The sequence below is a fragment of the Montipora foliosa genome, chromosome 5, assembly GCF_036669935.1.
Source record: "Montipora foliosa isolate CH-2021 chromosome 5, ASM3666993v2, whole genome shotgun sequence".
Classification (NCBI taxonomy): Eukaryota; Metazoa; Cnidaria; class Anthozoa; order Scleractinia; family Acroporidae; genus Montipora; species Montipora foliosa.
In genome coordinates, this window is record NC_090873.1 from 27,711,919 (window position 1) to 27,739,418 (window position 27,500).

A 27,500-nucleotide genomic window follows, 5' to 3' on the forward strand; every position below is an offset into this window, starting at 1 on the left:
CCATCAGTGTCCATTGGATGTGAAATGGACTAAATACTTGCTAAGATCAGATGGCTAATAGTCTGTGGACATCATATTCAAGAAGCGTGAATTGAATCATAAATGATTATATTAAATGTCATTTAACTCTGAACTGTTTCAGTTTTACAAAACAACTGGTTGTTGTTTCAATTTTAAATTTACAAAAATAAGTCATGTGATATTTGATCTGATTACACCCAGATTGAGTATCAGCCAATAAGAACATGAGGAATGCCATATCTGAAATCGAAAATTCTAAATAAAAAAATATTGGCAATGTGTTACCGTACATATCTTTATTACCCAGGAACCTGTATCACATAGTTGGAGTGGCCCCTCATTTTATCGAAGACGATTCTGTTCCGTATGTAGGAAAAGACTTGATGAGCATACAGCTTTCAGATGTCAAGGTTGGTCAGGCATTTCAGTAAGAACTTAATGATAACAGTGACACCCATAACAATGAAAATCTAAATGTAATTAGTGTGGCTCTGAGAAATTGGCAAGCAGACTGTTAGCCATGAAATTGTGATTCCCAGGTTCAAATCTTGCCATTATAGCGCTCTCACTTTCATGTTGTCCTGGGCTAAGCTTTAAGTTCAACTTCATACCGCTGGACTTATTGTATCACACCTACAGCTGTAATTGTTTGTTGTAGTTGTAGTCTTATTAAACCAATCATAATAAACCACTCTGGTCGACTTGTAATCCAACATGGCGTGCATGTGGTGAATACATAACATGGTGTCGAAGTAGTGGGATTACACAACACAAACCGGATAAACATGGCGGAAGGATAAGCTAATTCATTGTACAACTGGCTGAACATGAATTGGGTAGCAACAGATTTGAGCAAAGAATGGGAGAGGTTTTATCAACACTGTGAATTTACCCCGGGGGGGGGGGGGGGGACGCCCATATGGAACAGACGGGGATGCTCGTCAGAAATTTTGAATTTAACCCCTAAAGGAGACCATCTGGGCATGGCTCAAGCTTTTTGTTACCCCTAAAGGAGACCAATCTGGGTGTGGCTTGAGCAACTTTTGACCCCTAAAAACAAGTTAAAAGAAAATTTGACTTCTGTTTCTCTTCGCGGAACCCTAAATGAGACCTTGGCGGCTTAAAATATTGGCGCTTTGCCTGGAACACCCTAAGTGAGACCAAAATCCAAAATTTACACCCCTAAGCGTGATGACGAGCATCCCCGTCTGTTTCATATGGGAGTCCCCCCCCTCGGGAATTTACGTTGGGCGGCCCTCTCAGCAAATGCACCGAGAAGGATAAAATATGCAACCTCATGAGCTTTGTTGGCCGAGAAATGTATTTGACTTTCGACTGGCAAACTGTTCAAGTACAGTGTAGGAGCTGGAGACGCTGCGCAAAATGTCAGCAAAAAAGAGGAACTCGAAAGAGGCGCCGGTAAATTCAAAGCAAAGAAGCCAAGAAGAGTTCAATCATGGCCGCGGTCAAGTTCGACCAAACAAGTCAGTTGCCAGGGAAAACTTTCGATAGCTTTGTCACTGATCTGAAGCTTTTGGCCCGGGACATAATGGAGACTGAGAAATTAATTTGGAATGCCATAGCCTGCAAATCGTTAGATGAGCGAGTACGTCAACGCTGCCTTGAGAAGAGCAAAAACACAAGTAGCCTTGATTCAGCCATTGATATAGCCCGAACGTTCGAAGCAACCACGGATGGCATGGAAGTGATGGCCGGAGAAAACCCTAGAGTAGCGGTCAATACAGTAACATCAAAACCTGGCCCACCCAAAAGGTGCATAAATCAAAAGAAACACAAACAGTCACCAGAGACAAATGACAAGCAAGAAAAATGTGGAAAGTGTGGTTATCGTGCCCACAAGCCACAAGAGAAATGTCCAGCCAAGAATGAACCCTGCAACAAAATTAATGTAACAAACTAGGGCACTTTGCCCAAGTGTGCAGAAGTCAAAAGAAGAGAGTTAACTCACTCAATGAGGAGGTCTACCCCAGTGATGATGAGGAAGACGCCAACGTACACCTACTACATATAGCTAGCCTAGAAATGAACGGCATTACTAAGAAATCACACTGCTGCAATGAAGATGAATGGTGGGAGACTTTGGAAGTGGGTAACAGTACCCTATGGTGTCAGCTGGACACTGGCACGCGTGCTAATGTCATTAACATCTCCCATCTTCAACAAGTAGCACCAAATGCCCAGATCAAGAAAACCAAGCAGATCCTAGTGTCATTTAGTCAGCACCGAATGACACCAAGAGGTTACACCACCCTCCCTGTAAGATTCAAGGACCGAGAGTCATGGGTGAAGTTCTATGTCATTGACAGCAAGGAAAACCCCATACTCTCGGGCAAGGCCTGTCAAGCCCTTAACCTGGTGCAGCGAGTAGACCAGCTAGACACAGACCTCAAGGAGCTCTTAGACCGACACCCTGATCTAGAGAATGCATCAGGAGCCATGTCTGGAACATACTCCATTAAAATTGACCCCACTGCTACGCCAGCAGTGCACTGCCCCCGGAGACAACCAGCTGCACTCCTTCCCAAGATCGTGGATAAACTAAAAGAAATGGAAAAAGAAGGACACCTAGCCAAAGTGATGCAACCAATGGATTGGGTGAACTCCATGGTTGTCTCAAGCTAAGGAGTCTAAAAGATCAGGATTTGCCTAGACCTGGCGGACCTGAACAAGGCAGTCAAACAGGAACACTACCCGATACCTACAGTAGAATAAATTGTGCACCGGTGGCTCAGTTGGTTGAGCATCCGGCTGTCATGCCAGAGGTCGTGAGTGCGACTCCAGCCGGACCAACACTCAGGGTCTTAAAGTAACCGAGGAGAATGTGCTGCCATTGTAATTTCATCTGCAAAATAGTTAGACTTTCAAGTCTCCACGCGCGGATAAGGACTGTATTAAAACCGGAGGTCCCGTCTCATAACCCTTGTTGGAAATTAAAATTAATAGTATGGGACGTTAAAGAAACCACTTCCTAAAATAAATTGTAAACTGTGTAATAAGCAGTCGGGCTAAAGTCCCCCAAAAAACATTGTAAATTAGTCCTGAAAAGCCCCGCAGGGAGAGACTAATAGCTTCACTTCACTTCACTTCAGTAGCCAAGATACCTGATGCTACAGTCTTTACAGTCCTTGATGCCATGAGAGGGTATCTTCAAATAAAGTTAGACTATGAGTCCAGCCTTCTGACAACAATGAACACTCCGATTGGAAGGTACAGATGGTTAAAACTCCCTTTTAGTATTAAATCAGCCCCTGAAATGTACCAAAGAGCCATGGATGAGATGCTGGAAGGAATAGACCATGCATACGCGATAATGGATGACATACTCATTGTGGGGCGTGACATCTCACACCATGATTCAGTCCTAGAGAAAGGACTCTACTGTGCCAAGGGTTACAACCTGAAGCTTAACTTTGACAAAGTTAGAGTTCAAAAACAACAGGTGCTGTACGTGGGTCACATCATATCTGCTGAAGGGCTAAAACCAGACCCTGAAAAAGTACTAGCCATGAAGGAGATGCCTCCTCCAACAACAAAGGAAGATGTACTGTGGTTCCTGGGTTCCATACAGTACCTGGCCAAGTTCTTACCTACATGTACGCTAGCAGAGGTTGAAACTCCACTAAGGGAACGGCTCAAATATCTATGTTGCACAGCACAGAAACAACGTTACCATACAATGTGACGCTTGCAAGAATGCAGTTGGCGCAGTCCTGTTGCAAGAAGGAAGGCCAGTAGCTTACGCTTCTTGCAAACTTCTTAAATCAGAGCTCAACTGGGTGCCCATAAAGAAAGAAATGTTGGCGATTGTGTTCAGTGGACACAAGTTTAGAGAATACATCCTGGGGAAAGCCACACGGTACAAACTGATCATCAGCCACTTGAAACCACACTGCACAAACCTATGTCAGTTACACCGTTGCTCTTGCAAGTGATGATCCTCAAAGTGAGTGGGTTTGACCTCAAAGTTGAGTATCTTCCTGGAAAAAAAAACTGATCTAGCTGACACTCTCAGCAGAGCAAGCCTGGAAAAAGGGCCAGCAGAAGAAGATGAGCTGCAAGTGAACATGGTACAAAGAATTTATATCTCCGAAGCAAAGTATGCTGAACTCCAGCAAAACACAGGCAATGAACTTCACGTGCACCACGATCCAAGTGGGGTGGCCTGAAACAAAACAACAAGTCCCACATAGTATCTGGTATTGATATTGGGACACACGTGATGAGCTAGCAGTTCTAGATGGTGTCATTTACCGTGGCATGAGGATCGTAATAACCCCATCCATGAGGCCGGCAATGCTCGCAGTCATACATGGAACGTCATACATGGATATGTGTAAGCAACGAGCAAGGGAAGTGCTTTACTGGCCTGGAATGTGTGCTCAGATTTGAAGAAAAAGTCAAGGATTGTACCATCTGCCATGACTATGCTCTGGCGCAACAGAAAGAGCCACTGATACCAAGTCCCATCTCTGACCTCCCATGGGCAATGGCTGCATCAGACATATTCACCTTTGAGAGCAAGCAGTTCCTAGTCCTTGTTAAATACTATTCCAAGTACATTGAGGTCACTAAATTGAAAGACTTAACGTCCCAGGAAACGATCCAAGCTTTAGAAGAGCATTTTGGGTTGCACGGAATCCCAGCGAGACTCATAACAGACTGCAGTGTTCAGTATACAAGCAAGGAGTTCACAGACTTGCTAAAAGCTATTAATAACTTTGAACATGTCCTGGTCAGCCCCAAGCACCCCCTAGCAAACGGGGAAGCAGAACGTGCAGTCAAAACAGTGAAGTCCCTGTGGAGGAAAAACGAGAACAAGAACAAAGCGCTTCTAGACTAAAGAGCCACCCCCATACCAGGAATTGGCTTGTCTCCATGTCAGCTCTACATTGGCCGCAGGCTGGGGACCACCTTACTGACGGCAACTGGCCTACTGAAACCTGAGAATATAACGCACAAGAAATAAAGAAAAGTTTTCACAAAGCCAAGGACAAGCAGAAGTACCATTAGGACCATCATGGTAGTACCAGAGAATTGCCTCCACTCAAACCGGGTGACCATGTGAGAGTGAAGCTGGAAAATGGGTCAAAGGATCCGGAGTGGAAAGCAGCAACCGTAGTACAAAGTCATGCTTCACCACGGTCGTATGTGGTAGATCCAGGCAGCCGTAGAATCGGACGTAACAAGGTGGCCTTGAGAGCCGATCGTCCAGAATCACATGCGGGTTATCAGCTGCGCCATGCAAGCACACTCCAGCAGCCACAACCAGAACAGGAAGCAGACATCCCAGACAACGATACAGCACCACAGCCCCCTTCTGGGGAAGTGCTGATTCGAAATCCAGTGCAAGTTTTTAGGAAGGGTCAAGAACCTACAATCAATGAATGGAGCACAAGGAAAGATCCAGTAGCTGTCCCCGAGAGATCTGAAGTCAGAGGTTCAGCCTCATATGAAACGTGCAGCGGCAGACAAGTCAGAAAGCCAGTCAAACTAGATTTACATGTATATCAAGCCAATGAAGAGACTACTCATGACATTGAGAACAACAGGCTTTATTGTCTTTAAAAATCTTGATGACTTAGTTGTTGTTAAAAGAAAAATAATTTGGGATGGGAAATATTATATACCACTGGACTTATTATAGTGCACCTACAGTTATTGTTTGTTGTAGTTGTAGTCTTAACCAATCATAATCAACCACGCTGGTTGACTTGTGATCCAACATGGCGTGCATGTGGTGAATACATAACAAAAGGACTGAATTTTTAGGTGTTGTCGACAATATGAGCATACAGCAATGCCCCATTCATTTTCATTTTAAAATCGTTGGTAAAATGTACGAATCCTGTTGTATGATAGTTCCCCCGTGTTGCACAACATGAACAAGATGGACTAATCACAAAGTTCTTTATGGTAGTGCTCAGTTTTATTCTTAAGTGGCATTTTCTTCCATGTTGCCATTGTCCCAAGCTTGCTTACTTTCCTTGTGGTCAAAGTTCAGGTAGTACGTACAATGTAGCCTTTTTGAGTCTGTAAACATAAGCTGGTATATATTAATGTCCTTATAAGCTATTTCTGATTTAAAGCAATGATTAAAAAAATCTTATTCTGGTTTTGCAGTTTGTGATTATTTTGTTCATGAAGAATGTAAAGAATTTAGTGTCAGTGACTGCAAGAACTGTGCTACGTATGTGCGCCACAAACAGGAGGTAAAATCATTGTAAAAACTGTTTATTTTATTATAACTTGCATTTTATTTCTTTTGTTCTGTACAGTTTTAAGCAGTGCTCAAAATTAAAAAAAAAAATCTTGGTTGTCCCTGTTCCAAAAGCTTGGCAACCATACTCATAAATTTGGTTGCCCTGAAAAATTCTTGGTTGCCCTTTACTAAGTAGGAAAAGCCCTATGATGAAATGCATGCTGTTTTGAGATGCCATCAGTCAAGCTTCAAATTATCCCATAGTTCTTTTATGTGTGCCTGAGTTTTGTCACGGAAGTCTGGGTTTAAGCTTTGGCGTCTTCAATCTCCGTTGCCTACATGTTTGTGATATTGTCTCTTGCATTTCCCTAAAATGCTCAGCTGCTAGAAATTAATTATAATAATTATTGTTAACTTCACACTACTATTGCACAATCATTGACTATGGAAAACAGTCAAGTGAGTCTGGTGAGCTGCTTTCTGTTTTTGGCAGGGTTGTTCGTTGTTTGTTCCTCGGGCAACCAGGCTTTTTATTTTACCAAAAACTGGTCACCCAGCAAACTTTCTGGTTATTTCGGACGACCGCTAATTTTGAGCACTGTTTAATTTAAGGTACCACAACAAAAACATAATTGTGAAGTAACCATAAAAAGTAATCTTGAGAAGTCACTCTGACCTACATGTACAGTGGGTGTACTATTAAAGAAAGCTGATCAAGCAGTTGTTCTGAAGAAGCCAAACAAAAACACCATCATGCCATTTTGCTGCACAGTACTCCTGGACTATCAGTCTGGGAGCTGGTGAATTGCAAGTTAATGTGTTGTTGTCCTGTGACAGGTGGGAATATACCATGCCTAAAATAGGATGTCGGGTGGGAAAGAGAATGGCTCTGAAGTAATCTCCCATGTACTGACACTGCAGCTTTAAATTGATTTGGGATAATGACGCAACCTTTCAGGAAAATAAAGCTCCCAGATGGCCTTGGCTCGAAGAGGCGATGGTTAGCGCTGGGGATTTGGGCAGGATCTTGTATGACTGTGTAGCCTGATCCTGGTGTGGCAGTCTGTTGCAGGTGGTGCAGACGTGCCTTGTGGAAATACGCCCAGAGGCTGCGCGTTCTTTCCTTGCCGCTCTCTTGCATGTAGCCTGGACTCTAGCGTTCGCTTCCGCCTTTGAAACCCCCACTTTGACACTTTTCCCGCCATGTATCTCAATGATTGGCGATGTCCTCTCATGCACTGGTGTTGATTAGTGCAGATCGCAAGTCTTGCTTGATGACATCCTTGTAGCGCAGCAGCCGTCGACCCACGCAACAGACACCCTCCCGCAGTTCTCCATAAAGGATTTCTCTTGGCAGGTGGTCAGGCTCCATGCGATGTGCATGGCCGAGCCATCGAAGGCGTTGCTGAATGAGCAGTGATGGCATGCTCAGTGAGCCGGCGTGGTCCAGGACCTCAGTGTTGGTGACCACCTGATGTGCAGCAGGCGCCAAAGGCAGCGAAGGTGGAATGCGTTGAGTAGCCGCTCTTGTCTGGGATAGGTCATCCATGACTCGCTGCCATAAAGGAGAATTGACAGGACGCAAGCTTGGTAGACGCACATCTTGGTCCTTTCATTCAATAGGTCATTGCCCTACACTCGCTTGTTGAGTTTGGCCACAACAGCAGCTGCTTTGGTTATCCTGCAGCTGATCTCAGCATCGAGTGAAGTCGAGGTTGACATGGTGGAGCCCAAGTACTTGAAGGTGTCCACAACCTCCAGCTCTGTGTTGTCGATGGTGATGACTGGGGGGGACTCAGCACCTTGCACCAGGATGTTGGTCTTCCTGAGGCTGATTGTTAGCCCAAACTCCTTGCAGGCATGGGACAGCTTGTCTACCAGATGCTGGAGGCCCTCCTTGCTGTGGGATGTTAAAGCAGTGTTGTCTGCAAACAGCAGCTACCATATGAGCACCACGTAAGCTTTGGTTTAGGCGCGGAGTCTGGCAATGTTGAAGAGTTTGCCGTCTGACCTTGTCTGGATGTAGACACCTTCTGTACAGTCTACAAAGGCATACTGGAGCAGCATCGAGAGGAAAATCCCGAACAGGGTTGAAGCAAGGACACAGCCCTGCTTTACTCCACTGCTGACTGGAAAGGCATTGGAGGTGGCCCCATTGAAACAGACTGTACTCTGCATGTCCTGGTGAAAGGAGGTGATGATCGCCAGGAACTTTGGAGGGCAGCTAATCTTCTGGAGGATCTTGAAAAGCCCACTTCTGTTCACCAAGTCAAAAGCTTTAGTGAGGTGCACAAAGGTGAGAAACAATGGCTGCTGCTGCTCTCGACACTTCTCCTGCAGCTGACGGAGCTAGAGGGAGAAGATCATGTCCACTGTGGCCCTCTAGGCTCTGAAACCACACTTTGACTCGGGGTAGACTTGCGAAGCAAGGCTCTGCAGGCGGGTCAAGGTGACCAGAGCGAAGGCTTTGCCACCGATGCTCAGAAGAGAGATGCAATCACTACAGTCACCCTTGTTCTTGTACAGGGTGACTATGTTGGCATCTCTCATTTCTTGGGGATGTGACCTTGCTCCCAGCACAGGCAGAGGAGCTCATGAAGCGGTTGTAAGATGGTTTGCTTCCCATGCTTCAAAACTTCTGGCGGAATACCGTCCTTCCCCGGTGCCTTGCCACAGGCAAGACTGTCAATGGCTATGCTGAGCTCTTCCAGTGTTGATGTGTTGTCAAGTTCCTGACGAGTGTATGACTGGCAACCCAGGCAGGGCATTGAGGGCAGTGTCTGTGATGATGTTCTGGGTTGAGTAGTGCGCGAGATAATGCTCCACCCAATGCTGCAGCTGCATGCTCTGATCAGTGATGACCTCGCCAGTCTTTGATTTGAGCGGGGCTGTTTTGACGCTTGTAGGGCCGGTGGGAGTTTTGATGCCCTCATACATCCCCTTTGTGTGGCCACAGTCTGCTGCTAGCTGGATTTTGGCGCATAGGTTTTGCCAGTACTGGTTGGCACAGTGGCGGTAGGTCTGCTGCTTGAAGGGCCTCACGTGTGCTTGGGGAAGGGTTCTGCTTGTGAGCCAGCATCGCTTTCCTCTTGGCCTCCGTGACTGGCTACATTTCTTCCCAGCAAGCCTCAAACCAGTCAGCATTCTTGCGTTCTTTCTTGCCAAATGCAGCCATGGCTGAGGCGTAGATGGCATTGCGGAGGTGAGACCATTTGGCATCGGGGTTGCTGGTTGTTGGAGGTTCTCAGCAAAGCTCTGAGCCTTAACGGGGCTGGAAGTGCCACAGGAGTTGATGCGGGGGCAACCCTTGGTTTTGCCTTGGTGGATCTTTCTGGGCTTCAGCCTGACCTTGCTTGCAATGAGCGAGTGGTCCGTGTCACAGTCAGCGCTGTGGTAGCTTCTTGTGTGGAGGACACTTCTGAGGTCCGCTCTCCTAGTGATGACGAGGTTAAGCTGGTGCCAGTGCGACCGAGGGGGGTCTCCAAGACACTTTGTGCAGCTCCTTACACTTAAGTATCCTAAAAATAAATTGGTATGAGTGGTTTCAAAGTTACACATAAAAGCGAGTACGAGAGATTCTCTGTTGCATGCTTACGTTGTCGTCAAAACCTCAAAATAATTTGGTGATTTCACATCGTCATTATGCAGAGGACCGGAAACATACTTGCTAAAATCTACGCTGCATGTGCAGCACAATTATTTAATATGCTCTTTTAGCCAATGAGATTATTGTTTTGTGGTGTTGTCGTAGTCATAGCTGTCGTCGTTTCTTAAACTCAATGCTGAATCATCATGGTTGTGGGTTCAAAATTAATCCTATTCAGGGCCTATTCACATCTACTGGGAGTTTATTTTTTGAGGTATATGTATTTTTTCATCATAACAGCAATCTATTCATCAAGCTCACCACTGGCGAGAAGGAAACCTATCACCTAGTGCCAAATGTGCATACTGTAAGAGGCATTGTGGTACCATGGAATCCCTTGCAAGTATGAAATGCAGCTGGTGTGGACAGTCGGTAAGTACTCATTGTTTGCCTGGGCATTGAGCAATCTTTGAAACCCTTGGATTGAAAAGGCATTTGAAATGAAAAAAAGAAAGGCCTGTACGTCATATAATCTCATTGGCTGCTTGGCAATAGACTGCCTTAGACTTCCTTAGACTTAATTATTAAATGGCATGCTCTCATACATGTAAGTAATATTATCATGCACAATCTGTGATGCAATGAGCCCATGGCAAATCAATATAATATTACACTGACTCATTATAGGAATATAATAAATTAAGACCTTTAAATTTTGGTAAGATTTGGGTGTCAGTGTTGCAAATGTCTAGAGTTTATTAATGTTTGCTTTCATACACTTTAATAAGCAGCACATTAGGGTGATAGTAAATGCATTAGCTATCCATGATGGCTCACTGAATCACGTATTTCCGACATTCCGATGGGCTATGAGTTTGTGATTGAGAAATAAAATTCACTCTTTGGATGCTTCAGACAATTAACTTCAGTTGTTAACTTAATTTTGATCCTCTTAGAGAATGTCATTCTTTTGCCGGCATGACTATTCCAGGACGAGGGGGTGAGGGGGAGAGGTTGGGGTTGGGGGTAGGGGGTGAAGGGTACCCTATAGCTGAAACAACCCAAACCTTTACGAAAATGCTAACCTTAGGCCTAAACAATAATTATGGTTAAGATAATGTTAACATCATGTAAACATTATCTTAACCATATTGTTTAGGCCTAAGGTTAGCATTTTTGTTAAGGTTTGGGTTGTTTCAGCTATGGTACCACTCACCCCCTACCACTCACCCTCACCTCTCAGCCCCTATCCCCCACCCCTGGAGTATAGTCATGCCATTCTTTTGCTAGGTCACTCAGGACCCACAACTAAAATGGCATAATTATTTGCTTGTAGACATTTAAAGTACACCAAAACTAAAAGATTTTATAATTTATGGTTAAATGAATCTTTCTGCGAAAAGCAAACATTATTTTACGATTTTCATGCCAAACTTGGGTTTTTTGTGTGCTGTGTGGATTGCATGTTTGAAATCAACGACCAAGCTGTGAGAAGCTTGGGTCTATTCTTTGGTCAGTGTACAATGCAGACTGTAGATCAAAAGTTAGTTACAGACTGCAAGAAAAGACCCAAACCCTGTTACTAATGGTAACCTTAGGTAACATCAACTTTGGCTTAATTAGGCCTAAAGCTAGCATTAGTAATTGGTTTGACTTTTTTCTGTGGTCTGCATTTTACATTCTGACTATCTGTTCTTCATTTTGAACTCGCAAGCTGTTTTGCTAAGCTTAAAAGCCTTCTGAAATCTTGAATGAAAAAACAGTTGTGGAGTAAAATCAGGAATAGGCTTGCATCTCTCACCAGGTTGGCAGTGGGTCAAATAGCTGATAGTTTTTGCTTCCACTTAATTAATTAAATTAAGGTACATGTACATTGTACTTTATGTACCTTGTGGAACACAACAGAGAAAACGTCTAGAGGAAAATGGTACATCATGGTTGTTATAAGCCAAAAGATTAACATTAGTTTTCAATGAAAAATATTCGATTTTAGAAGCATATCACACTTTAAGATAATATTAAATACTACGATAATTTTATTTTGACCAAAGTATCGTCAATGTTGACTTTGCAGAAAACAGGTCTTTGTGAATAATGTGATCTGTCAAATTACTGACTCAGAACAATCAGCATTAACGCAGAAATAATTTATTTCGACTTTATCCCAGCGTCAAAGACCGTATATTTATGTAGATAGGTGACTATCCAGAATATAAATATACCTCATGCTAAACTTTGTCCATGTGGGAGGCGTGGTGGCCTCATGGTTTAATAGTGTGCTCGACTCTGGATCGAGTGGTCCGGGTTCAGGTCCTTGCCGAGGACATTGTGTTGTGTTCTTGGGCAAGACACTTAACTCTCACGGTGCCTCTCTCCACCCAGGTGTATAAATGGGTACCAGCGAAATTAATGCTGGAGGTTACTAAACCCTGCAATGGACTGGCATCCCATCCAGGGGGGAGTAGAAATACTCGTAGTCACTTTATACTACAGAAACCAGAGATAAGCACCGGCCTGATGGGCCTTCTAGGCTTGTAGCAGACTTTACCTTTACCCTAAATTTTTTCCAAGGTTTTCGTGCATACCCTTAACTTAGATGTGCCCAGAGTGTGCATATCCATGGCTACTGGAGGAAACACTGAAATCATTGCACAGACTGAAACTGTTAGATAGTGACTTATACCCAGGATGAACAACAGATGAACAACTGAGGCCAGCTGGTGTTTATAAGCCATGTGACCATATTAGTGTGCCATAAACAGGAGGCATGCAGGTCCAGGCCCCTATCCCTGTTAAGTGTTAGAGTTAATTCCTTGATGAAAAACGTTGCTTCCTTGCATGTAACTTGGTGTTTGTCCTTGTGATCCTGTGATGTTAAAACTCTGACATACGTCTTATAATTTGTTCTGATCAATGTCGTGTTGCAAGCTCTTACAATGTTTGTAAACCGCTGAAATGGGCGCATTTTATGTTCACGTACATGATGTAAGTGTACCCTCAAGGAACTGACAGTTTCTCCCATGTAATGGTTGTTACAAGCACTTCACTTTATATGGTAGACAACACCACTTTTTTTCCAGAGCGGTGTGGTCTTAGACCTGTGATAACTTTGATCTTAAAGAGCCATTAGACTTATGGTACACAGGAACACCATGTGGACTAAATGATCTCTAGTGTCTCTCAGATTGTCCTTGTACACATACGTTAGCCCAACATGTGTCCTCCTCAGTGAGTTTGCTGCATCTGCTGCCCCTTCCAACATACATGTACTTTCTCGTCAATTATAGTAGTAATGCTGTTAAATCAAACCCTGGACTGATGAAGACCTGCATGGTGATACTGTCGCAATATTCCGCTTAAAATATTGATTGCTCTGAGTTGGTAATTTTGGGATCAGGTTATGCGTTTAGAAAAGAAAAAATTTAGTAATCTTTTTATTGAAGTTTTTGAATAATTGTTAATAAGTAGTCTTTAAAGTGTTACAAGTGTGTTAGAAGTTTTAATTACTAACAACAAGTGTATGCATGGACGTACGTTTAGCAACATACATTATATATGAACTTATGAAACAAAACACTCATCTTGGCCGAAATTCCTGTAGGCTCACAGCTCCTGTCACTTAATGTTACCAAAAGAATGTGGATTTGGTTATCTTCACAAACTCATCTTACCACCCTATGCTGTGTCAATGCCAAACATCACTCTGTGGAGTTCCTGTTCCCAAGGAAGAAGTAGCAGAGCATCAACTTTAGGTACAGTGTACATCAGTCATTAGTATTATTTTATAGAGTCCATTCAGAGTAAAAAGGAAACTATCACCCTGCAAAATACCAATTCTTGTAGTTTCGGGTGTCTACCTGTCACCAGTACCAAGGCTCCTTCTGGGCCACATCTGCGGAATGTGCTATTACAAGTACAGTGACGTATTATGTTGTTGTTGCATATGCGACACCTCGTGGTGGAAGCTTGGAATAACGAGAAAATGTTTGTCTGGCTTTCTTGGAACTGCATGTAATCCTCACGGTTTAACATGGTGTCAGAAGTGGGATCAAATCGATGAAAGAAACCTCTCAAGTTTGAAATACACAGGAAGGAAAACCAGACGCGTTGAATTACAACTCATTGTATAGCTGTTACCTCAAGCGACCCGAATTGAACCTCAGTGAGATATATCAGGGAATTTCAAGAATTTTGAAACGTAAGTTCCAGGATTTTTGCATTCAAGCAGACTACAGAAACCTAGCTAAAAAGAAGAGAACAAACAAAGTGAATATTAGAAGAAACCATGATGGTTGCTTGAAATGTCGGTGCTACGATCCTTCATGGTGTACAAAGGTTTACAGTGATCTGCTATACCATTGAACCCCATGCAGATACCAAACACAGGTTGAAAGAAACCTTGGATCTGGATTACAAATTATGACTCCACTACACTGGATCAATTGGAAGCCGATAGCTTTAAATTCTGGAACACACAGCAAAACCCACTTGAGTCTATACAAGAGTGGGAAATCAGGGTGAGACACTCAGGTAGTCTGTGTTCATTCCAAGCTCTTACAGAGATGAGATGTGTCATGACAAATATTCATCTTTGGCCTACATGGTGCCACTATGTGAATGGATCTCCTCAAAACACACCTTAAATTAGATGGCAACCCCACGAGCTTGCAAGAGTTGCATCCAAAGCCAAGGCTCTCGAGTCAGCCCAGAAGGCTAACAAGCTTATCTCTGAAACCGCTAAAGCCTAGTTTTCATATGTCAGGAAAATCCCAGATGATCGAGGATTTCGCAGTTTCCCGACCATCCCAGATTTTGCCGACTAATGAAAACCATAAATTGTAGACATCCCTGATAATCTGGGATGGTTGGGGACGAATCAGGAAGATAGAAAGCGTTTCTATTTTCCCGACGTGTCCCAGATTTTAGCGTTCGTCGGCGATCATTCCCGACATATGAAAACTCAAATTTGTACTTTTGCGGACATCGGCGATGGTTTTTAGCTCGTTACCAATCCTCTAAATTCCATGTTTCAATTTCTGGCGCACTTTCTATTTTCTACCAAAGTCACTATCGGGAGAATCTAGGACAAGCATCTGGCAATTTTCCAATATGTCGGCAAAATCTGGGATGGTCGGGAAACTGCAAAATCCCCGATGGTCTGGGATTTTGCCGACATATGAAAACTAGGCTTAAAGACAGCGAGGAGCAAGTTCACTGGATGAGTCACATTTGAACAAATGAAGCTAAAGCGAGTACCAGGAACTTGCTTCTGGTGTGGGGACTGCTGTGGACCCCACCCATGAAAAACATGCCCCACAAATGGGAAAACCTGCTCAAAATGTGACAAAAATGACCACTTTGCCTGTCTGGATGCTGGCCTGCCACAACCAAAAAGACAACAAAACAAGGCACTGAAGGCCCCTTTTTCTTTCATTAGCTTTAAACTGTAACTTACAGCTGGGGTGGCTGCTGCTCAAATCCTGAACTGCATGACTGTGCAACTTGTCCGCAGTAATACTGGTCCCAGCTTGTGCACTCCAAAGTTCATTCACTTTCCATCCATTCGTGCTGGGTAAAATGAGTACAAGTATAAACAAAAAAAAGCACTCAACAACAAGGGCAAAACAAGGAGAGGGACAACAGACGCCTGCATGGCTGGTCTCAATCAAGTGCACCACATGACCAAAACACCCACCTGCTAACTGCTACTCTGGATCACCACCTAGCACAACTATCAAGCAGATCAATGGTACTCCCTGGAAACTCAGATACACAGCACAGCAGCAAACACAGTCACTCCTCAAATTTGCCATCTGTCTAATCTTGGATTCTGGGAAAATGTTTACCCCAAGGACATTCCAGATAAGCACAGCAGCCAGCTGCAACGCCTTGTCACAAGATGCATACTTCGAACTGGCTCTAGATCTGCACACCAAACTGTCAAAGTCACCTTACCTGCCCATGCACCTATATGGCAATTCCCGCCTCTTAAAACCCTTTGGATAGGCCAACCTTTTATGCAAATGCACCAGGCACTCAAAACCCTCATATTCCAAGAAATTCCTGGAGAAATTGTGTTTGCATAAGCCAGCCTTTCTCTCTGGATCAGACTTTGAGAGACTCTGCCTAGTTAAAATCATGGCAGCCAAAGTCTTCTCCCCGACCACCACATTGAAAGAAAGCCCCCGCTTACCAATTGGCCAATCCACACCCCAGCCCCAACAACTATCATCAAGAAGATCAACCTTTGACCAAGGACACAACCTGGCACTAATTGGGGCCATCACCTTCTAAGCCTATCCTGATCCCCACAAGAAGATACTTACCATTGCCTGGCCAACTTGCAATTGAATATTACATTCTCCAACAGCATGCCAATACGTTTGAAGGCCTAGACCACTTAGGACCACCTGAGTCTCCACTTTAAAGTCAAACCTGATATTTCACTCATACAAGTGACCATCCATGGCATACCTGTGACCAAATACATTAAGGAAAAAGATGCCATGGATCGATACACAGTGGCAGGCATAATAAAGAAGGTTGAGGAACCCACGTCCTGGTGCTCGAATGAGGTCATCAAACATCAAAGAAAACCCCAAAAAAAAACAGAATCTGCATTAACCCCAGCCAAATGGTCAATAATTAGCAATACTTAGGCCCGGTATTCCAACTGCCAACACTATCAGAACAACTACACTTCTAGCTCTGTGATGCCAAGTCAGACATGGAAGTCCACACTGATCACCAACTGCTTGAGACCATCTGCAAGAAATCGTTGCATAAAGCACCAGCCAGACTTCAGAAAATGCTCATGAGGCTGCAAAGACAACCTCCAATTCAAGAAAGGCACATCATTCAACTTGCTGATATGCTATCAACAGCAGCGTTGGCCACTCTAACTCATGCAACAGTAATCAGCTTTGAAGTCTTCAGACTCAATCTCACTGAGGAAGCAGACAACCACAACCCATGCATCACACCTAACACTGCTCTCCGCCTACGAGTGGAAACCAGCACCTCCTCATCCTCATGACTCCCATTATTTAAGGCTGGCCTACTGACAGAAAGAAGATAACTCCAGCTGTCCAGCCATACTGGAGCTCCTGAGATGAATTGACAGTCAACAATGGCCTCATCTACAAACTAAGGTTCCGAGGTACATGTACTATTAATAATACCACCATCCATGAGAGCTGAGATGCTACATAAAATCCACGCCAATCACTTCAGCTCTGAGTCAAACACACGCGTTGCCAGAGAAGTCCCATATGGGCCAGGAATGAGACAAGCTATCTATGACGTGTGCAAAAGCTGCAACACCTGTGCTCAGTACTGTTCCCTGCAGGAACCTAAAGAACCCATGAAGTCACTACCAATCAGGACACTTCCCTAGCAGATAGTCAATCATGACATCTTCATTTAGAACCAGAAAAGCCTACTTGCTATGGTCTCTCATTTCTCGGACAGGATTGAAGTTTATTAAGCAAGCTTGAAGACAACCTTGCTCCAACTGTCACCAACGAAACCAAGACTGATCACTTAGCAAGTTTTGGTATACCAGCATATGCCCAGTGATCCATCTACAAAGATCTAGATTAGGGAGTTCCTGGGACTCACCAATCCATCAAAAGTGAGTCCCAAACCTATTCAATGAGTCCCATATCGAAGTAGTCCAGTGTGATATTAAATTAAGAGGCATACATTGTAAGCCTTTTGCTGCTTGTTTAGTGCAGCGTGCCTCTTTCGTCATGCCATTATTTTTATTGTGCTCTGTGCATACTTTGCCGTATGTGTAGTTTTCCTTTTCACCGTACACCAGTCATGAAAAGACTTGTAGCCATAAATTGAAAAATTTTCTTGGCTTTGTATTGCTTGATGAATTGGAAGCACTTTCATTTTCAGTAGGCTTATCTGTACTCATCACGTTTGATGAATCTTGTACAACTTCGGTGTTTGGTGATCGAATCTTGGGCACCTTTCGTGTTTGGTATACATATGGGAAGTATCTGCATTTTGTTGATTGAGAGAAAAACAAAAAACTAAGCTTTTGTTGTCTCTCAAGGGATATAATGTCATTTTCTTTTTTGGAGGCATCTTGCACTTATTCTTTGTAAAAGCAAACGATCCAGGAGCATGTGCTACGAACATAAAAATGAGTCGTGGACATCTTGTTTTTTCGAACTTCAAGGTACATGTACGTGTAACTGCTGTTCAATTTAGTGTATTAACTAAACTTGTCAGGTATTCCATGCTTTCGCTTGATGTGTTAACCTGTCTTCCATCCATTTAATAGAATACAGTGTAGTATCAATCTTTTTTGTTGAATTGTGGAGAAAGAGCCATGACAAACATGATAACCCTGGGAGTGAAATATATGTTTGCGTCCACATGGATGCACAAGGAAGTCAATTATGCATCTTTTCTGATGTTTTATGCATCAGAGACTCGGGACGCACAGGTAGGTGGATCACTGATATGCCACAAAGACAAAGGCCCAAAGTTCACTAGGAAGGGGTATAATGACAACTCTGCCAACTCTGAGTCATCTCTTAGAACCAATCCTCATCGATAATAAGTCATAACACAAAATGAAGCATCAGTAATGGTCACTACGGCAAATCTGCTGGCCCAGAGCATTGCATATTAATCAAAGACTTTTTTATTTGGTTATTTTGTCTATGCAAGACATCCTCCCAGACAAAAAGGCAGCCTTGGACCAATGGCAGTGTCTCAAAAAGACATCACTCAAGGTTCTACGCTATCAAAATGCCAAACATGACCATTCGAAGAAACAGAATTGACATTAGGCAAGTCGCGCACCACTCTCATGCTCAGAAGGTACTCTGTAAGTACCCCAGCGGACATGCATCAGAATGAAGCTATATGCCAGCTAGAGTACCCAAGCAACGCATCTGACCAAGTCCTGTATTCAGCCGTCAGAACTAGCTGATGACATTACAGACAAAGAACTCCTTTCCCATGCAACCCTCACAACCAACAAAATGTTCTGAGAATCCCATCATCCCCAGCAGCGAGTACAGATGAAGCCAAACCAAACCAAATTTAAATCACCTGCCAAATTTTGAAGGGAATACAGTAGATAGGCGAGATTGGGCAGAAAGTATCATCGTAGAACCTTACATTGACTTGAACCAAATTGGATTTCACTGATGGGATATTCCTTGTGATATACTTTACTAGCTGTAACCTTACAATAATTCTACACTTACAGTGTAGTCTAGTTACCTCAATATTCAATAACTCAAACTTACAAAGTTCGAGTTAAGTCAACAAATAAGGAATAAATTAAGACTCATTTTGCTTGAAGTTTCTTTTACCCCTGCCTGACTGTGTTAATTTTTTTCAGCAAAATGCATAACTGTTGGTTGACCTTAAACTCTACAGGCCATTCTCTTTTGCCAACGTTTAACTCCTTAAACTGTTTATTTCTACTTGAAGGGCTTCTTGATAAGGATGACGGGATAGTTGTTGACGATTTGCCTCAAAAGAATAGAGATACCAACTGTGGTATACACAATTCAGGTAAAGACAGAGCTCTACAATACTGTAACAATGTTACTTAATTGACCACTCCCCATAGGGGCTTTTCAGGGCCATTGAAACACAATTATGGCAGAACAGAACATTCAACAACAACAACTGATAAGAATCCCAACTGGCTGGAGGCAAGCTAGTTAGCTATATTTACAAGTGTGGCTGAGAAGTTGAACCAGGAACTACCAGGAACAAATTTAACCAGTGGTTGGGACGTGTCTTGAACCTGGGATCCCTGGATCTCAAGGCCAGCACCCTAACTACTGGTCCGCACTGCCTCGTACAATTCAGCTGACAACCATCTGACAGAAAAGGAACTTTAAATTTGTTGTTATCGTTTTCTGATTAGAATAATATGTAATAGCCAAGGACTACATGCTGTCCAATAATTTGGAAATTTTAATAGTTTGGTGAGAAAAATTCAAAGGACTGCCAAATTGAACAAGGCCAATGATAGGCCGAGTCCAATTTGGCAGTCCAAGGAATTTTTTTGAATCCAAATTGGACAAGCATGTAGTCCTGTTACTTATTAATTAGTAGCTTCCAAAACGCTTTGTTCTCACTGTTAGAGAAGATTAGTTTAAAACGTTGAAAGAAGCCACTGTCTTTCAGTGGAGTTTTACTAATATGCGAGCCAGCGACCCATGCGCGTCATGCGAGCCATGGCTGCGAGCTATGAGAGCCAAGGGGCAAGCCATGCAAGTCATGGCTGTGAGCCATGCGAGCGATGCGAGCCAATACTGCGATTCAGTATGCGAGTCACACAGTTATTGAAAGCTAACCATTTTAAAATGGGTACTTAGACTTAATAACTGTTTATCAGCACTATTTGAAATGGGTGCTTAGACTTAAATGTGAAATTCACATGGCTCGCTGGCTCGCACATTAGGCAGACTCTCTCCCAGTGTCTGTTCTGTGGCTCAACAACGTCAAGTGCTTAAGCTGCAACCTAATTGGCCAATACTCAGTTCTTTTATTCGTCTGAACATTTGATTGGTTGATGGAAAGTATCCAGATTTTTCCTAAATTGGACGGTTTGTTCAAAGCTGAAGTAAACGTTCCAGCAAAAACAATCCATGGCAATTTATTTTAAATTTGGGCAGTTGGCAAAAATTAAGAAAAACTACATGTAGATCTGTTGGTATTGTAATAATGGCTTTTGATGCAGCTATATAATTATCATTTAAATCCTTTAAGTCCTTGAATTCCATTTTTTTTCTTATTAATAATTTTCGTAACTTTTTGTCATTGAAGTTTGCGCAACTTTGGATGTCTTTGCATTTTGTTTTGCAGCTTAGTTTTGAAAAAATGGTTTGTATTTTTTCTGTATGAAGCCTGACTTATTGTTTTAATAATAATTGTTAAGGGTTTAAAGTCAGGGTTCAACAGTAAAACTGCAACCATTTTCCATGACTTTACACCAACCAAATAAGAAGCTACAAACAAGAAACCTAGCCAAGCCCATGGGGTTAAACTTTTTGAAAGATCACAAATTATAATAATCACGTAACAAGAAATTTTTATGCTAATGTCATAATGAACATAATTTTTTTGTTGCAGAGGAAACTATACTTAAAATTTATGATGGTAAAGTTAATGATCCCAAACTTTGCAAGAACATAACAATTCCAAGGACTGCTCAAGCTAGCAATGTTCTTGTAAGTCTTTTGTCTATTATTTTTTTAAAGTGCAGCTAGCTTTAATTTTTTTCTTTTTTAAAGGTTAACATACATTGTATTGATTTCGCTAAAATCCACAGCAAAATTTAATGTTACATAAAACTACTGAACATGTCACTGCACAGCTAATCAGGAAATTTGGGCATTTTCAGTGTCTGAAGACAAAAAGTGGCCACAATGACTTCTGGCAAATGTGGGACTTCTACATTCTCTTTATCTTAGAGGGAAATACGGTACATTTGTCATTAGGGCCACTTTATTCTCGATGACAAACAAGACGACATGGCATGATCCAGACATGGACCAATAACAGTATTTTAACAGAAATGTAACAGTGTTATCATAACGTCTTCATTGGTTGAGTGTTTTCAGTTAACTATGATCATTAATTTGGTGACTGTTATAATTATTGCTCTTAGTTGGTAACTGTTTAATTTGGATGATGTTCATAATCATTTGGATTCCCGTTTGTTTACAAAAGTTACAGGTGTGTCGAGTCCTGTTGGTTGGGGTTCATACCTGGATAGGTGACTGTTTTGGAATATATTATGTACCTTTTGTTGTGACCTTCGTGACCTCCCTCATCGTCAAGGTCTTCTTTTAATTCACTGTGATGTTGACATTATTGAATGACTATAGACTTGTAACTCTCACTAGCTCAGGTTGTCACTGTATTAGTTGGGACCTGTAGTTCTTCCAGAGAAAAACAATTAACATTCAGGAAAATCTGAGGAATTTGATCAGTCTCTACTGACAAAGATTCAAACTTGGTGGACAAAAATACATGTACAATCATGCATATGAAGTTCTGAGTCTAGGAATAAATTATTTCCCTTGGTGAAATTTTTTTTTCAAATAACATTCTGCTTCCTTTCCCAGAAATTATTCGTGTACTTGCATGAATTTTAGTTTTTTGATAGTTTGCAGTCTCGGATTCTTACTTCTGAGCATGCGACTTAATTAAACTGAATGGACATGTGATCACCAATTCCTATTATGGGTGCAAAACATAGAGTGCAAAACAGTCATGGGAAAAGCAAGTGTTGAAGCATAACGGAATGCTTTGCTTAAAAAAAAAAAAACTACATGTAGCCTTTCAAGGTGTCAGTAAATTTTTAAGAATTTAGGTTCAGATTTCTAAACAGTGTTTTCTTTTTTCATTTTTAAATACAGGAAGAAGCCCTTAAAAAGTTTCACATTACTGATGACCCCAGCAATTACTACCTAGCTAGGGCTGTGGGCGAAGGTATTGTTAAAAGCCCACAATCAACTTCAGTTGAGATATTGATTGCCTAGGACTTGTGAAAAACATAGGGAAATGTGATGATAATAAAAAAAAAGTAAAGTGGTGCATTTATATAGCGCCTTTATCACAAGTCTCAAAGGCGCTTTACAATGATCAATTTACCCCCAGCAGACTGGAAGCATATACAGGCGCAAATTGCAGCCGCTTCTAAGCAGTCCATGCATGCTGGTACTCATTTTACTGACCTCGAAGGATGGAAAGCTGAGTGAACTTCAGCGGGAAAGAAGGTCGCCAAATATTCCACTCTCGGCAGAACCGGGAATGGAACCCGGGACCTTAGGGTTGCCAGAGATCTTACCACTGCGCCAACCCCTAATGATAATCATTATGATCATGATAATAATAACTGTTACAATCATGAAAATTACACAAAGAGAGTAGTTGGTGATTTTCTCATCCTCTTCTGTCACCTCATTCCTATCCCAAGAAATTGACGAACATCCAATCCTAAGAGGCTTGAACTACCACTGACACCATACTTCCAACAAAGCTCCCAGTACACCCTCAACCCCATCCAATCATGCCTTCTCTGATGCTCCCTCTTGCACCAACCAGTACAACCACTCTCCACATTTCCAACTGACTCCACCTCCTTGTCACATATCTACCCTTCCTCCCTCACACAATCATGCATGCTGATTAACATCCTCCCACCACCCTTCCTCTTAATGTATAACCTTACTACATGTACACTCCCCTTCTTGTGGAAGGCCCCAAACATCATCAACCTCTCCCTTGTCTTCACATCCCCCCCCCCTCCCCTTAGTTTCCAATCGCTCCAATCCAAAGTCTGCGCACTGTACCTCACCATTCATGATAGCCTATGCATTGATGAGCACCCATTTTCTGGAACAAAGTAGAGCCCAATCATGATATCATCTGGGAATTGAACTTGGGGATTGTTGGCAAGTGCTTTCTGTAATGTGCCTGATGATCCTTTCTTGCCACTAGCGCTTACTTTGTGTTATATTTCATGAATAATGAACATTGCACTTTGGTGGCAATCAGTAAGGACAAGAATATGGAAGAATTTTTTGTTTGCTAATTATAAGGTGCTTCCTTTTATTTCAAAGAGAACGAGCGCCCACTTAATCCAGAAGAAAAACCACACCAGTTTACTGAGAACAGTTCTTCAAAACCATTGATTTTCCTGCGGATGAAGGTTTGATTTTGTTGTGTTATTTGCAATCAATTTTTATTGTCAACTGTTTCTTTGGAACTCGCCATTTAAAGGTTTTTTTATATTGCCAGCATCCATCTCTCTCCTCTTGTGATCTGTGTGTTTTTTCAAATACTTACATGTAGTCATTTAGCAATTCCTTTTCTGTTATTGGGTCTTTAATTTACTGTTACAGTAGCTCTTATTTTGAATTTTGGTATTTTACAGAGTGCTGACAGGCGACGAGGTTACATCAGGGTTTATCCAGGAATGATTAAGTGAGTGCACATAATTATTGATGGTCTAATTTCCAAATGTCTGCCATCTGTTGTCATTTAGAATAGAATCCTATCCTTGCAATTGTTCTGAGCTCAATATTATGGGAAAGTTCACCACGTGACGAGGGAATTCCACGTTAGAATTTTCAATGGAAAAAATAACATCACACAAATTGCAAAGCGATGGTTCTTAGGTTTTCACTTTCTCTAGTATTCTGTGATCAGAGGTTACATACAGATAATTCCCTCCTGACCCAATCATGTGTTTGTCTCTCTCTCTCCACTCACTCTCCACATTCGTCTCCTCAGCCACATCAATTTTTGAAGAACCACAATCATCTTTTTCTCTACTTTCCTCAAAGTCCAAGTTTCACAACCATACAGAGCAGTACTCCAGATCAATACTTTTGCAAGCTTCACTTTGGTCCTCAAGCCTAGATCTTTTCACTTCCACATCTCTGACATCATTTTCAATTTGTATTCTGATTTTGGTGTCTGTCAAGGTTGTCTGCTATGTTTGCTATTTCCTCCTTGTTGTTAGCAATAATATTAGAGTTGTGTCATCAGCATATTGGATACTCGAAATGGCTTGTCCTCCGATGACCTTTCCAGTTAGTCCAGGAAGTGTACAATTTTTGCCATACTCCAGTGTAAAGGTTGCTAGCATGTGTTCATGAGCACTTGTTATACTCCTCTGGTGAAAGAACTTCCTTGTAATGAAACATGCTTGGTTTTTTTATCAGTGTTACATCAATGTTCAAGACCATACCAGTCACAGCAGTCACCACTGTATCAGATATCATAAGTATTGCATTAGAAAAGTTTGGATTGAAGGTACATTATGCCATGAACGTTTGCACCTGAACATAGTTGAAAGACTAATCTTGGGTAATTAGTCTTCATTACAATTCATGGTGGCAGGTTAGCAGATTATGCCAATTGTTTGTAAAGGTGTACTTAACTGACTTGCTCTCCTTAGGGTCTTTTGAAGCTTTTCAGGACCAATTAAGTAAATATTAAATAAATGCAATCGAAGAACTGGCAGACCAGTTGGATATAAAATTTGCAAGCACAACCAAAAACTCGACCTGGAACAACACCAGCTAGTGGTAAGCGTGGGACTTGAATCTGGGAAATGCGAAAGAAAGTCCTGGCCTTGGTTGTTCAAAAGGTGTATAACGCTATCCAGCAGATAAATCACTATCCAGCAGATAAACACTAGCAAAATCACTTGAGTTATCCAATGGATAGTGCTATCCACCCTTCGAACAACTGGAGTCTGGTTCCTAACCACTCGAGCGTGCTGCCTTCGTTGAAAGTTTGTATAATAATTATATGTAAAACACATGCTTCAAGTGGTGGGCTCATCTTTTACTCATACAAAAAATTATGAAATAATAACTATATTAGGGTGATGCTCTGAGGCAGAAGCGCTACAGACAATTATTATTTTTTCCTTAAGTAGATCAATCCTTTTAAGGTTCTTTTTATTATGAAATGTGCAATAAACTGTTTCTTATTTCAAACAGAGACAAGTACATGTATTCTCTTATACTCACGTTTTGGCTGCGAGCCGGGGTAGTTTATAATAATCGTGCTGACATTCCCTTTGACAATGACAAGAAAAAAGTGATGATGGTGGAAGAACCACAGTGCCTGGAGCATAATATTCAACTTACAAATGAAACCCACATAATATAATGCTGAATCTGGGAATTGCAAGGACAGATTCATGTAAGGGAAATGCAACTGAGCCTGTTCCATGGAAAGTTAAAGCTCTGTTGTATCATATGTGTACATGTACATTTATGCTCAAAATTTGGGCAACTTGACAAAATAGCTGAATTTCCAGTATCAAAATAATCACCTTGAGTATAATGGTTGTGCTTGTGCTTGTAACTTTGAAAGTAGGGGACTGTGATAATGCTGCTATGGCTAAAATCTCGGCAAAAATATTTGGGCTCTCTCTCTTTTTCCAAAAAGAAAATTACACGCTTCCATTTGTCCCCATCCCTACTGAACAGTGCTGTGTCTTCCAGGTCTAAAAAGGGAGTGAAGATGGGTGTGTCCCCAAACGTATATTCCAGGCTTGTGGGTGATAATGTTTGTCACACTGCGAAGGGTTTCCCAATACTATTTACACTTTTTTAAAATAATTATTATCCATACACAGGGTGAAAGTCCAGAAGAGTTTTCATTAACAGAGGTTCATTTAGATCATGGAGGTAGGTCATTGATTTTGCTTCATTTTGTAACGTAAATGGTTTTTGAGTTTCATTAATTGGAGTAACTTGAGGATGACGTTATATTGCTGTCTCCATGGATTGGCTTAAAAATCTTCATGCACCACATACATAGGCTTTTTTGGTATTGTTCGCATGTTTATAATTTTAATAACCTTTTATCTTAGTTTTTGAAGTGTGGTTACAAGACATTTAATTTAGTACTTTCTTATAAAGCATTTAGAGCATTTCATTGTAAAGCGCCTTTGAGAGCATTGAATTTGGGGCTATATAACTAATATTTATTATTATTATCTTAAATCTTACCTTGTTTATGCGGTGTCACCACCAGGCTCTTTTTATTATTTTTATTATTATATTTAACAGTACAATAAAATACATTACGTACAATACTACATACTTACACTAATAACAATACACTATAACACATACGGCTAATTACACAACTTAGTACGTACATACGGTACTTACAGTACTGGTTACTCACACCACTGTACTATTCGCATCCTTTTTTTTTTTTTCCTTAATTCTTATATTACAGTGACACCTAATATATGCATGTAGTTTTTTCCCTATATGTACACGCTTACAATCGAATAATAAATATAAAATTAAGTATTAATTAACCATAAACATCAGCAGCAAATAAAATTAAAGTAAAAAGGCCCACTTGAAAGTGTTTTTTTTTTTTTTTGCAGTCGCAATCTCTTTAAGAATTTCGAGTTTTCCGGGAATTGACGATAAAAAGGTTTTGAAAATCTAAAACATATCCGCGAAGGCTTGTGCAGAAAATAATATATTTGGCGATCAGTAGACAATAATTTAGGACTTGCCAATGCTTTGCCCTATCTTGCCAGCCGTAGAGTATATGGCTTATGGATAACGTTATTGTTTCATTTGTTTTTTGGTTCCACCAGTCTTGAAACAGAATCCAGAAATCGACTGTTAGTGTGCAATTTATTAGCGATGCAACGTTTGTTCTTCTGCATTGCATAAGTTGCTTATGGGGCTTTCTGAAATGCCGTCTCGATAAATTGTAGCACGGGTTGGAAGCACGTTATGAATCACTTTAAATTGAAACATTATAATTTTTACTTCATTTGTGACAGCAAATGGCATAAGATAAACATTCTAGATGGTATTTTCGGTAAATCCGTGGCGTAGAACTTTGGTTTCAGCCGTGGGAGGAACGAAGATGGTGTTTAAAAGAAAGGAGTAAATAGAACTGGCTCTTAGGGTGTTCACTGTGGTATCGTGTCTGACGTTCGGAATAGGGTTTTTAAGACAAGCTTTCCAATTTTTTGGGATTGCGTTAACCAGGCCATAGTATATAGTGAAAGCAATCTCGACCCCAAAGCTCTTCTCCTGACTGATGGAGAGAAGAGCTCTGGGGAACCCTGAAACAAAGTGTCCTCTCATTGGTTTTAGTGAAGAACAATCAAAAGCGTCT

The 27,500-nt window shown here is 41.7% G+C and overlaps 1 protein-coding gene across 3 annotated transcripts in view; it reads left to right on the plus strand.

Annotated features, from left to right (window-relative positions):
- The window catches only part of LOC138003855 (diacylglycerol kinase theta-like), a 62,605-nt gene that overhangs the window by 4,692 nt on the left and 30,413 nt on the right, over positions 1-27,500 (plus strand). For 2 of the 3 annotated variants that reach the window (XR_011123681.1, XM_068850130.1), the window contains exons 3-13: positions 329-431; positions 6,163-6,251; positions 10,128-10,259; positions 13,429-13,579; positions 19,290-19,373; positions 20,946-21,043; positions 22,238-22,310; positions 23,444-23,532; positions 23,758-23,807; positions 24,551-24,641; positions 25,981-26,032. Coding sequence is in view for 2 of the 3 variants with exons in the window: in XM_068850130.1 (XP_068706231.1) it covers positions 329-431; positions 6,163-6,251; positions 10,128-10,259; positions 13,429-13,579; positions 19,290-19,373; positions 20,946-21,043; positions 22,238-22,310; positions 23,444-23,532; positions 23,758-23,807; positions 24,551-24,641; positions 25,981-26,032 (1,012 nt within the window). In the remaining variant the exon portion in view is untranslated. Of the gene's footprint in view, positions 1-328; positions 432-6,162; positions 6,252-10,127; positions 10,260-13,428; positions 13,580-19,289; positions 19,374-20,945; positions 21,044-22,237; positions 22,311-23,443; positions 23,533-23,757; positions 23,808-24,550; positions 24,642-25,980; positions 26,033-27,500 lie in introns of those variants that run through there. The other variant, XM_068850131.1, reaches the window with a different exon arrangement.